The sequence below is a fragment of the Myxine glutinosa genome, chromosome 1, assembly GCF_964187855.1.
Source record: "Myxine glutinosa chromosome 1, kmMyxGlut1.1, whole genome shotgun sequence".
NCBI classification, from domain to species: domain Eukaryota; kingdom Metazoa; phylum Chordata; class Myxini; order Myxiniformes; family Myxinidae; genus Myxine; species Myxine glutinosa.
Window position 1 is genome coordinate 369959152 of NC_136261.1, and position 13307 is coordinate 369972458.

Here is a 13307-nt window from a genome sequence, read left to right on the forward strand (position 1 = left end):
ATTACGTTTATTTACAAGCACAAGACGCTGGTGACACAGTGCAAATTTAGCTTACCTACAGACTTAATTAAATACCCAGGGACAGAACAAACAAAACGCTGACTCACGCGGGGAATTGCTGAAATGGCAGGATGTGGATGGCTGGAGGGTGAGGGAGGTCCAAGGGGGGTCATGCAGCACAACCGGCGCGTTCAGCAGCCGCCGTTCCTCTTCGGCCCTGCTCCAAACCGCCGTTCAGGCCCCCTTTGGCGGTTGGGTGGTCTGGCTGCTGCGGCCGCCGTCCGCTGCGTTCGCCGGACTTGTCTGGTCCAAACCCTCAACTCTGTCGTGTTTCTCTCACTCCTCACCACCGACTCCTCACCGCAACCAACTGACCACCGACTCCTTTTGCAACCAACTTCTGCAACCAACTCTTCTCTCTCAACAACCCTTCTCCCCCTCAACAACCCTTCTCTCTCAACAACCCTTCTCTCTCAACAACCCTTCTCTCTCGTTGACCACTTCCGTTTTGCGCCTTTTATAGCGCCTCCAGCGATTACGCCCCCGGCGCTTTGGACACGCCCATCGGGGGTGCCCACCTCGGCCCTGGTTGGTCGCGCGACCCTCGGGCTCCGCCCTGGATGACGACGGGCGGGCGCACCCCTCCTCCCCTCTGACGAGGTGGAGACACGCCTTTCTTCTCCGACTCAAAGCCCATGGTCAATGGCGGTTATTGGAGGGGAGGTAATATGAGGTCAATGGTGGTTATTGGAGGGGAGGTAATATGAGCAATCGAGGCTCGGCAATGACGAGAGGGGATGTAATATGAGGTCAATGGAGGTTATTGGAGGGGAGGGAAAGGGAGACTTTTGGGGATGGGAAGGAAAGGGGGTCTATTCTCTTTCACTGGTGCAATGGAGTATTTCAATTAATGGGAGACACAGCCTTATCCTAAAACACAGAATAAGATATAACTATCGAACATGGATATTCTATGATTGGCTGACGTGTATGCTTGTGGACTATGGGACGCCCTTTTGATCTTTACACAGCTCCGGAGGCAGGAGGCACAGAATAACAACAACAATAATAATAATTCACACCAATTTACCACAATACACATAATCAAAAAAAAAATACAGTCCTCATCTCCGCAACACTGCACCCTCCTCCTCTTAGGCACGTCCCGGGCCTACAACTTTTATTTAGTGTGACACGTAGGTGTAGTTCCCTCTATTTTTAACCTGACCCTGAGTGCGACAGTTTTAAACCATAAATAAATGTGTCCCGCTGCTCCATTGCACCCTGCCTAACAGACGTACGCCCACAGTTAACCGAATTGCGGAATGGTCTTCAAACTATACACTGACGGTGGGGAGCATTATTTACAATTGACGCTATTTTCATTTACAAAACTAACCCAGGACCTGTAATTGTTCTTTCTGGGGGGGAGACAGTCTGCTCTGCATCGACGCACCATTAAAAGCACCCAAAAACGCACCAACACACCCTCAAGCACCAATCAGTGCAGTCACCACTGTTCATCAATAAAATAAATCCAACAAACCCAAACCCTGCAGGTGATCTCTTGCTCTTCGGCTCCCTCTGCTGGTTATTATTTTCTTCCAGATGTTGTCATTTCCTTTCATTTTCTTACTGGCGGCCTATTTGAGCATAAAATGAAATGCACCCAACGTGTCCATTTTTACTTTATTTATGGCCCACAGGGCCGACTAGTGTAGTTCACCTGTGGGGCATCGGTGCCCTGTGGCCAAGGTCCGCCAGCAAGATTTCGGGCCCTCATGGCCGGTTCCAGCAGAGGGGCCATGCCCCAACCCATGGGGTCCATACGTGGTGCTCGGCCACAAACATGTGGTCCATAATGTGGTGCATCGATGCAGACAGCTGGTTCTGGGAATTTCGGGCGCACAATGGCCGACCCACGCACGCTCCCTTCGGCACCCAATGGCGCACAGGTCATGTGGGAGACAAAAGGGGACAGACAAATGAGCGAGGGGTAAGGTCACAAGGGTACACATCAATAAGGCAATGCAAGGCGAAATGCGTACGGAGGGCGAAGTGAGAAAGCTCGTCCCTACCGTACGTCACCCCCCTGTCACCTACCCTTGCCCTCACCCCATATGTACAAAAATCTACACATTTACAAATTTGTCACTACTGTCACGTCTTCCCCATATTTCCTCTATACCAATTTCGTCACCACAATCCCTCTATCCAAAATTTGCCATCACCAAATTCATCATCAATCCTCATAAGGAGGGAGAGATGGAATCACGCACAATGTCACACCCACGTCATGATGCGTCTCACATTCCAAACATTTGCACAATAAAAAATAATAAAACATGGCATGGTGTGGAGTTACCTGTCACCTCAGGTGAGTGAGTGCAGATGGTGCGAGGAGATCCTTCATCCTAACTATCCTCTAAATGACTTTAACACACTTTACACTACCCGGGGTCTTTCCCTGCCAATCCATTGGCCACTTACACTATGGGTTCTAACAACCAATCCCCATTGACCAAACTGTGGTGCTTCTCAATTTGGGGTCTCACTCCCCCGATTCATCTCCCGGTGCCCTCGCACAATTTCTGGGCCGCGACGTGTAGCTCTCCCAACAGGTCTACCCACCTGCACACCTCCACCACTGTAGTTGCCACCCGAGCTTACCTCGCTCCTCACCCTAACCTATCTAACTGGGGGCAGCCCCTCTCCTGGCTCTGTCACCCCATGGTGCCCTCTGGCACTGGGCTACCTGGGTCCGTCCTCTGGATCCTCGGGCCCCATCCACAACAACTACTACCGGCTCCCAGAGCCCACCTGCGGCCTCACCTGGCCGACATCCTTACAGTGGTGGAGTGCCCAAACCAACTACACACACTAACAGGCTACACGCCCAGCCATTTCTACAACACTAATGCACCCATCCAAACATCATTCTTTCACCTCGCACCACAGATGCCAATATCCAACCACAATTTACCTATACCCTCTACCTAACACTTGCACTACCCGCCCCGGGTATCCGTGATGGGGGTCCACTCTTCCCCCATTCACACCTTCGCACCATACACTCCACTCCACAATTTCCACCATACTCACTCCACGACCATCCATTCCAATACTCCATACCATTTATTCCATACACCTGTCTTTCATTCACCTGTCGTTGCACACCTGTGCAATCTTACCTGGTGCCACCTGCACCCTCCTCCTCTTCCTGGACCAGTTGGTCAACACAACACACAATCACCACTACTCCCTCATACACTGCTCCACACACCTGTTCAGTTGCACACCTGTGCAATCACACCTGTTCCATTCTCACCTGTTCAATCCTCACACGCACGGCATCATCTCAGCTAACTACTCCCCTCTGAAACTTGCGCTTCCCAGTCGTCCCTTTAAACTATTGCGCTCCCACGTCATTATCATCCACACTAAACTACCTGCGTCCCCACTACAGGTATCAGTCACTAACTAAACTTAACGTTACTTAATGTCATCTTCGCTAGATCCCTACCAATATAACCTAACCCACCCGGGCTAGTTTTCACTGCCATACACCCCATAAGCTATTGCTTCTTTGCCCCACTTGTGAGGGATGGTGGATTTGCCATCCCACCACATCGGGGGTCTTTCTATCAATTTTGCTCGTCCAAATTCCAACCAATTCAAAAATTCTCTATTTACTGCCAATTCTATTCACTTTTCTAAATTTTGGATCAAAACCACTACTATCATCATCACAGTCCGTCTACTTATTACATCCTCTCGGTGCGCCAATTCCCTTCTAAAGCTCGGCTTCGTTCAGCCGAGCAATGAATGCGGGTTCTTTTGTGTCCGCGGCTGGATACGTCCCGCATTCGGGGCAGGGACGGAGGCTTACCCGGGCCGAGATCCCATGCACCACCTCGGCGTGAAGCCATCCAATGTCCCGATCTCGACCTGCCGGCACGTCTCAATAGAAAGTGGTCGCCATGACGACCCTTCCTATCGGGCTGCCCGCTCCGCCTAGTGGAGCCCGGACGCGGCCGCTCCACGCGAGGCCCAGCGTGGATCGCGCACGGCGGTCCTTTCGAACCCGCCGTGGCTCGGATCTCCGCTGGTTCTCGCGGCACGCGAAGCCCGGCACGCACCGAGGGCCCGATTCGGCTAAAAGTCGACCTAACCTTTAACCCGGTTATCGTCGACGCCTCACCTGCAGGCTTACATGCATACGCTACCCCTTTCGTGCTCATACATGCAGCCGTTCCCATTCTCCTCGTACCTTTCCTTACACACCCAGGTACACTCACTCCGCCCATCGACTTGGTCACACACCTGACCACCGAACACCTTGGCACACATTCGTCGCTCGCACACCTCACCAATACACCTCTTCGCGCCCCTCTCTCGGTCACCTCCTTTGTGACAATCACAGGTGTGCTCTCACCCGCACACCCAACCACGTGCCTCACTACCAATTCCAGCGTGCATTCCCACTCACGCTCTTCCATTCCAGGTGTGCATCCTTCCATTCCAGGTGTACATCCTCGCTCACCTGTCACAACCAACTCACGCTCCGTGTCACTCTCACTACTCTCACCTCCACTCCCGGTCGCGCCCTCACCCTTACTCTCGACAGCGCACTCTTTCCTCACGCACCTGTCCGTTACACACCTTTCTCGCGCATCCTCCCGCGCACACTTTTTCGTTACTTCCTCCATAACACTCACCACACCGCGCTTCCCTGTGCTCCCTCGCACACGCGCTTCGACCAACTCACTCTTGACGGCACACTCACTCCTCGGCGTGCACTTTTTCCTCACACACCCCATGGTCGGACATTCTCGCACACCTCTTTTTTCGCACACCAGACCTGTCGCACACTTCACCAACGGCCTCTCACGAACACCCGGATCCAAACCAATCCCCAAGCCGACTGAAGCTTTCCTCACATCATATACATTGCCACTCACCTCCGTACTTCGTCTCCGCACCTCCTTTGCCACCTGCAAACTCTTTATTTGGTTAGTGAGCATCACATCATGAGTTGAGCACCGACCTTGCACATATTCCATTACCTCCTCCTGGATTTCTCTCTTAGTTTCTGTCCGTCCCTTCTTAATTTCACTCACCTCTTCTCCCACTTCCTCTAATTTTTGTTTAACCTCTTTTATTTCTCGGTGCGTCTCCTCAAGTTCGTCCTCTAAGGCTACCGTGACCGTCTCTATGTGCATCCTCACCTGCCGGTCCTTTGTCTCCATTATCTCCGTCACCTCCTCCACCCTCATTGTCAGTTCCTCCCGTACCATCTGACATTGCCTCTGTGTCGCTATCAAGTCATTTTTAATTTCTTTTTGTGTCGCCTTTAACCCTCCGAGTACTGCAGTGTTCTTTTGAACCTGCTCCACTAACTTCGTTTGTCCCTCTGTCAGCTGTTCCACCTCCTCCGTCAGATATTCTATTCCCCCCTGTAACTTTGCCGTATTATTTCTCACCTCTTTCTCTATACGCTTTTCGCCTCGCTTTACCTCCTCGCGTAGCCCCGAGACCTCCTCACTCACCCCTCGTCGTATTTCCTCCATCTGGTTCCCCATCTGTTCGATTTCCCGGGCGGATTGTTCCCCTATTTCCCGCAATTTGTCCTCCATCCTATTTTCTAACCCCATTAACCCATTTTTCACCCCCTCTAACTGATTCTCCTGGGCAGCCATTCTGTTTTCCACCCCCGTTAACCCATTCTTTACCTCTTTTATCCCGTTGTCTAACCCCTCAAAATTATTGTCTAACTTCCCAAATTTCTTGTCTAATTCCTCAAAATTATTGTCTAACTTCCCAAATTTCTTGTCTAATCCCTCACCGGTACCCCTCACTTCGTCCCTCATTACCCACAATTGCTCACCCTGAGCATCCATCCGGTTCCCCATTACCCCCATTTGGTTTCCCATTACCCCCATTTGGCCCCCCATCCTATCCATTTTTGCATTCAGTTGGGTCAAGAATAATCTGAGGTCAAACCCGGTTTGCCCAGCGTCCCCAGCCGCCACCGCGGGCTCGCCCTCCGCGGCGCCGCTATTTTGGGACCCTTCAACCACGTGCGCGAGCGCGCCATTTTGCGCGCCTGATATTCCCGCAACCACATTGCCATTTTCCTCCTCCCTTTCTTCCCTGAAGTCCTGGGTTACTTCTAACCCCTCTATCTCTCCCACCGGCATCCCGTCGCCTTGAACAGCCATGGCGCGATTTCAAAATTCGGGTTTTACTTTATAAAACAAATCAAATTTCGTCCGCTCCAAATTTTGACCAAATTTTTTTTTTTCTATTCGTTTTAAAAATTTGGTTCGGGCCTCGAATTCCACTCCCAGACACCAATTGTTACAGATCGCGGTTAAGATGTTATAGACCGAGCGGTGGTGTAAAACCGCGACCTAACAAAACTCACCCGATTCACCCAGACTTTGGCCGTATCGCACCCTAGCTGCTCAATGAGGGAAAAGACAGAAACGACGCAATGCAAGAGGAAAAAGGAAGACAAAAAAAGGTTTGAAATACTACTACATTTATTCCTACTATTTACACACAAGCAAAAAGAAACAATTACGTTTATTTACAAGCACAAGACGCAGGTGACACAGTGCAAATTTAGCTTACCTACAGACTTAATTAAATACCCAGGGACAGAACAAACAAAACGCTGACTCACGCGGGGAATTGCTGAAATGGCAGGATGTGGATGGCTGGAGGGGGAGGGAGGTCCAAGGGGGGTCATGCAGCACAACCGGCGCGTTCAGCAGCCGCCGTTCCTCTTCGGCCCTGCTCCAAACCGCCGTTCAGGCCCCCTTTGGCGGTTGGGTGGTCTGGCTGCTGCGGCCGCCGTCCGCTGCGTTCCCCGGACTTGTCTGGTCCAAACCCTCAACTCTGTCGTGTTTCTCTCACTCCTCACCACCGACTCCTCACCGCAACCAACTGACCACCGACTCCTTTTGCAACCAACTTCTGCAACCAACTCTTCTCTCTCAACAACCCTTCTCCCCCTCAACAACCCTTCTCTCTCAACAACCCTTCTCTCTCAACAACCCTTCTCTCTCGTTGACCACTTCCGTTTTGCGCCTTTTATAGCGCCTCCAGCGATTACGCCCCCGGCGCTTTGGACACGCCCATCGGGGGTGCCCACCTCGGCCCTGGTTGGTCGCGCGACCCTCGGGCTCCGCCCTGGATGACGACGGGCGGGCGCGCCCCTCCTCCCCTCTGACGAGGTGGAGACACGCCTTTCTTCTCCGACTCAAAGCCCATGGTCAATGGCGGTTATTGGAGGGGAGGTAATATGAGGTCAATGGTGGTTATTTGAGGGGAGGTAATATGAGCAATCGAGGCTCGGCAATGACGAGAGGGGATGTAATATGAGGTCAATGGAGGTTTTTGGAGGGGAGGGAAAGGGAGACTTTTGGGGATGGGAAGGAAAGGGGGTCTATTCTCTTTCACTGGTGCAATGGAGTATTTCAATTAATGGGAGACACAGCCTTATCCTAAAACACAGAATAAGATATAACTATCGAACATGGATATTCTATGATTGGCTGACGTGTATGCTTGTGGACTATGGGACGCCCTTTTGATCTTTACACAGCTCCGGAGGCAGGAGGCACAGAATAACAACAACAATAATAATAATTCACACCAATTTACCACAATACACATAATCAAAAAAAAAATACAGTCCTCATCTCCGCAACAATATATACATATTATACATAAACATATTATATATATATATACATATATATATATACATAAACCTGGTGTTGGGCTAGCGGCTAGGGTGCCAGCTTAGGATCCTAGGATCCTGGGTTCGAATCCCAGTCGATCGCTGAATTAACGCCAGGGGGGTTGACTCAGCCTGTCATCCTTCCGAGGTCGGCTAATTGAGTACCAGTTCACTGGTAATTCCCTGTTTGTCGTAAAAAGGCGACAAAAAGGGTTGGCGTCAGGAAGGGCATCCGGCCGTAAAACATTGCTTCAAAAAGGGGACCAACAAAAACAACAACAACAACCACAGTGCCTGAAAAAGGCCAACCCCCGCGAAAAATGGCCTCTAAAGGTGGTTTTTAAAATTTATACATATATATATATATATATCAGTCACTATGCGACCTTCATATCATCAGTGGGGAACTGCCAGCAAGGTGTCCCATACAGCTGCTGCTGCACCTTGCTGGGAGCGATAAGCACCGCCTGCCACACGGTAACATTATCTCTGGTATCCACTCATCATATGGAGTCGACCTGGATGCGGTTGGGAGTTACTAATAATTGGTATCTGTCTGGTTCTCCAACCTAATGAGCGAACGTCATGACGTCATCGCCATGCATGTCCGCATTGCCTGCAAAGCTCCAGGGGAACCATCTAGCAGTGCGTCATTATGGATTACTAGGGCATGCCCGTACGTGGGTGCAATGCCCGTACGTGGGTACGTGGGTACGTGGGTGCGAGTACGGTGACAATCCCCCCCCTCTATTTACATGAAATGGTTTGGTCCATGAAATGTTTTGGTCCATTCGCAACGCCAAAGCGAACGGCGAACGGCTTGCGAGTACAGTGACAATCCCCCCCTCTATTTACATGAAATGGTTTGGTCCATTCGCAACGACCACAGAACCCCCCCCTCTATTTACATGAAATGGTTTGGTCCATTCGCAACGCCAAAGCGTACGGCGAACGGCTAAATCGCCATAGCTCGGTAACTACTTGTCCGATTAATTTCAAACCTTGAAAAGGCACATCCTCGGGTCCCCAGCAATATACCTGGCAAGTTTAAAGTATATCGGACCCGTGGTTGTCGAGAAACAGTACTATATATATATCTAAAAGTATATCCCCCCCCCTCTATTTACATGCAATGGTTTGGTCCAAAGCGAACGGCTTGCGAGTACGGTGACAATCCCCCCCCTCTATTTACATGAAATGGTTTGGTCCAAAGCGAACGGCTTGCGAGTACGGTGACAATCCCCCCCCTCTATTTACATGAAATGGTTTGGTCCAAAGCTAACGGCTTGGTGCTTGCGGAGTTTGGTAAAGAAATCGCCATCGCGTGCACAAATGCGCAGGAAAGCGAATGAATCGCAAATTAGTTTTAATTAGTTTTAAAACATAGTTTAACGCCCGAGCGAGTTTAACGCAATCGCAAATCGCATCGCAAAGCGAAAGAATCGCAAATTAGTTTTAATTAGTTTTAAAACATAGTTTAACGCCAACATAGCGCCAACATAGTTTGCCGACGGGAAATAAATGAATACGCTCTCAAATGTGCCGTCCGAGGCAGAGTCTGTTCGCCACGTTCGGCACACGTGATAGCTCACTGCTCTCTGATTGGTTGAATCGTTTTTTGGACATAGCTCGGTAACTACTTCTGCGATTAATTTAAAACCTTGAAAAGGCACATCCTCGGGTCCCCAGCAATATACCTGGCAAGTTTCAAGTATATCGGACCGGTAGTTGTCGAGAAACAGCGGTCACAGACAAACATACAAACATACAAACATACAAACAAACATACACACAGAGATTAGTGGAATTATAGATAGATAAATTCAGATACTGTCACAAGTGCATGCAAAACTCACAGTTGCCGACCTGGTTTCGCCCTTGTTGGGGCTTCATCAGGGCAACGCAGTGAGCCTTCCATACACTTGTAACTCTGAAAACCTTTCGGTTTTTATATCAGTCACTATGCGACCTTCATATCATCAGTGGGGAACCGCCAGCAAGGTGTCCCATACAGTGGGACATACAGTGGCAGTGGGGAACAGTGGGGAACCGCCAGCAAGGTGTCCAATGCGGACATGCATGGCGATGACGTCATTTTCCCGTCATCAGTCCGTCGGCGAAGGGCGAAGTAGAAGAAAAGCCGGGAGGAACGAAGCGGGAAGGACAACCGAGAAGAAGAAAGCTCAAAACGAGAAGCAGAAGGGCGACATCTGGATATGCATCCAGAATGGGAAGAAGCAAGAAGCAGGAAATGTCCGCCAGTGCGTTATTTTATCGACAGGCTCTGATGTCATCTGCCGCGCCCCACCAACCAGTGTCTCGCTTCTTATTAATCCTGGTTGTCACTCAAAGCCCCGATCAATGATGACCCCTTGAGGTGTGGCTTTCGGCCTGCTTGTCTTCGATGTGTGCTTTCCAGTGGTGTAGTTAGCGACAGTCCTCACTGTTCTGGCTTCCTGGTGGTTTTATTATCTGAGTGCAGTTTAATGGCCGCTTTCTACTATATGTGTCTAATGCGGTGCCATACACGACGAAGGGAAGAAAATTACCGAGGTTGGGCGAACAAGGTCACTTATTCCATAATCCCTACAACTAGTTAACACAAGGACCATCCTCGTATGGCCACATGTAACACTTAATCTGACATTCGGTCTAAACAAATATTCTACTTATTACATGGTGGTGGTTCTTATCACGATCATCGGATCACCTACCTAAACAAATCTACCTGACTCTACATATCACTACCCCACCGACATAACAATATCATCGTTAACTGAACACGCAACTAATATGGCTCACTGCTATTATGGCCCATATACCCATATCAACCATGCACCCTATTATGTCACACAGTTTCTTGGCATGGGTTATGACTTCATAAGTTTTTAATTCTTCACTCACAGGAGGTCGCAGATGAAATATATGAAGTTTCAGATTTTTCAGATAAGGATTTCAAATCAACCAATTATGGCTGGAATACCACTTCACCGATGACATCATCATTATCACCCTATATACGTCATGGGGGAGTTGATGACATATGGCAAGTTTAAATTTTTTTCGTTGAGCGGTATCAGAGAAAATGATGTCCAATTTTCCTTATTCCATAATCCATACAGCTGGGGGGGGGGGTGTGTATGATGTCCAGTCCAATTTTGATATAATCCAATATGTCTGCCATATCATGTGACCTATAATGTCAGCTATCAATAAAATATTCTCCATGGGGTGTCCCTCCTATGTTTAAAGTTTTGCATCAACCAGACAAGCGGTTGCAGAGAAAAACATTTTTAAAGCGAGCTAAAATATGTGGACGTGGACACATGCACAGGCATTACCATAGTCTCGCATACCCTTCCAGGGACGGGACTAATGAATGAATTTCGCAAAGACCAATAATTGGGTCATTCTGACACAGACGATGGTGCGATCGATCACTAGATCATCACTCCATGAAGACTCATCGCAAATTACTTTGTAAGGTCAACATGACATCATATTTACCGTCTCAATCACACACTCAACGGGTCCAATGAGATTTCAGAAAGATGAGACGTACCTTATAGATCATACCCTCTTTTGTGCCGACCAGGAAGATGTCAGCCATTTCTCGATGGAAGTCGATGGTCGTCCCACGATCTGATACATTAATGGGGGATGGGAGGGGGGTTGGGGGGGGCACAGTGCAGAGATAATTTTATTTTAAAAAACATGAATCCTTCCTTCCTTTCTCATTGAAAGGAAGTGCCTCAATTTTGAGGACAATTTCAAGGGAACCTGTGACATCATTGAATGCACATTGAAGGAGTGGTTCATATGAAAAACACAGATGATTAAAGGAAGGTTGATGAGGGCGTCCAAACAATGGGGAGCACATTATATGAAAAGCAGAGTTGAAACGGAGAGGATTATAGACGATGTCTGGTTCCAATGGGCAAGGCAGGATAGCCGATTCAAGAATATGCGGGGGTGCTGTTTACCTACTACGTATGTAGTGACCGTTACCGAAGAGGACTCCAGAACAACCCCACCTTTCCACTGAGTCTCATTGAGCCATGTTTGGCATGAAGGAAAACCTCTGTTGGCCTATTTTAGCTGCAATGGAGCTTCAGAATGACGCCAGAAAGGCTGCAGACCACGTGTGTTATAGCCTAGGTTACATGTAGGCCAAACTAGGCTTTCACCACTCCTTTGATCACTCCATAGGTCTTCCCAAGCTCTCTTGACTCCGGTGCTGCACTTATAAAAAAGATCTCCTTTGTTCAACTTGGATCCACTGGAGTCACAATACCAAGAAAACAGACACCACTCCTGTAAGGCCTAACAAGCATGCCTCTTTCAATGTATGGACCTGAAAGACTCGGTCGTTATCTGACAAGGTTCAGGCCCAAACAGATTCTCAACCAATTATCATGGAGTGGAGGCCCTCCCTCCTTGAGAATCACCCTCTCCAGGTCTCTTCCGCCATTATAGTTTGATCAGATGTGTACCCGAGTGGCCTCATTCACATGACCAAGTCATGACCAAGTGCTTGTGACAAAGAGCAGTCATTGTGGGTGTAGATGAAACATTCTATTTCAGGAAATAATGTTTAAATTACAATTTCCTATCATGGTCCTAATTAATGTTTATCTGATGTTATCTTGATCAATTAACAAAAATCACCAAAATCATAAATCAATAAACAATACTGACTACTCGTACTAGAAATAAATAAATAAATAAATAAATACACCTCCAGGGTTAAAATGGATTAGGAAAATCCTAATTTCTGGAAAATACTGCACATTGTAAAATTCCATAACTCCACCAGACCAGGTTTGCTTGCAAAATTCTGTGACTCGACCCGGTATTCGACCGTTGAGACTCGAATCCAGGTTGGATTGAAAAATTCCACCATGATACTCGACTTGGAAATCGGCCATTGAGACTCAAGACCAAGTTTGATTGTAAAATTCCGTGACTCGACTCAGAACTCCGCCATTGAGACTCAAGACCAAATTTGATTGTAAAATTCCGTGACTCGACTCAGAACTCGACCAATGAGACTCAAGACCAAGCTTGATTGTATAATTCCGTGACTCGACTCAGAACTCGACCAATGAGACTCAAGACCAAGTTTGATTGTAAAATTCCATGACTCGACTTGGTACTCGACCCTCGACTAGGCACTCAACCGTTCAGACTTGAGATCAGGTTTGATTGTAAAATTCCATAACTCGACTCGCTAGGTGACTGTTGAGAATTGAGTCCAATTCTTTTCCATAAACTCCAAAACCATGAAACCTAGCATCCCCAAACTTTGCATGCATGGTTCTCTAACTCCAAGGAAGTGCATGGATGAAAACTGGGTGTTTGGGTGTGTTGAAACACCACCCTTTTTGAAGAAGATTAACAGGGTGCTGATAACAAAAAAACAAAATAAGCTTTACCAAAACGGCGGTATGCCATCTTAGTCAGCCCTCCATGACATCGTTGGGTTCTTACGCCGCCATTTTGTTTTGGCCTATTGAAACGTGTCTTGGCTCGGAAACGCTTTGTACTCCCATGGACT

The 13307-nt window shown here is 48.4% G+C and overlaps 1 protein-coding gene and 1 long non-coding RNA gene across 2 annotated transcripts in view; one reads left to right on the forward strand and one right to left on the reverse strand.

Annotated features, from left to right (window-relative positions):
• The window catches only part of LOC137419545 (uncharacterized), a 221935-nt gene that overhangs the window by 66356 nt on the left and 142272 nt on the right, over positions 1–13307 (forward strand). The gene's annotated exons all lie outside the window — the stretch shown is intronic.
• Positions 1–13307, reverse strand: part of LOC137419316 (dynein axonemal intermediate chain 1-like) — a 59757-nt gene that overhangs the window by 14397 nt on the left and 32053 nt on the right. Inside the window, exon 11 of the mRNA XM_078771048.1 lies at positions 11313–11392. Within this exon, the coding sequence (XP_078627174.1) occupies positions 11313–11392 (80 nt within the window). The remainder of the gene's footprint in view (positions 1–11312; positions 11393–13307) is intronic.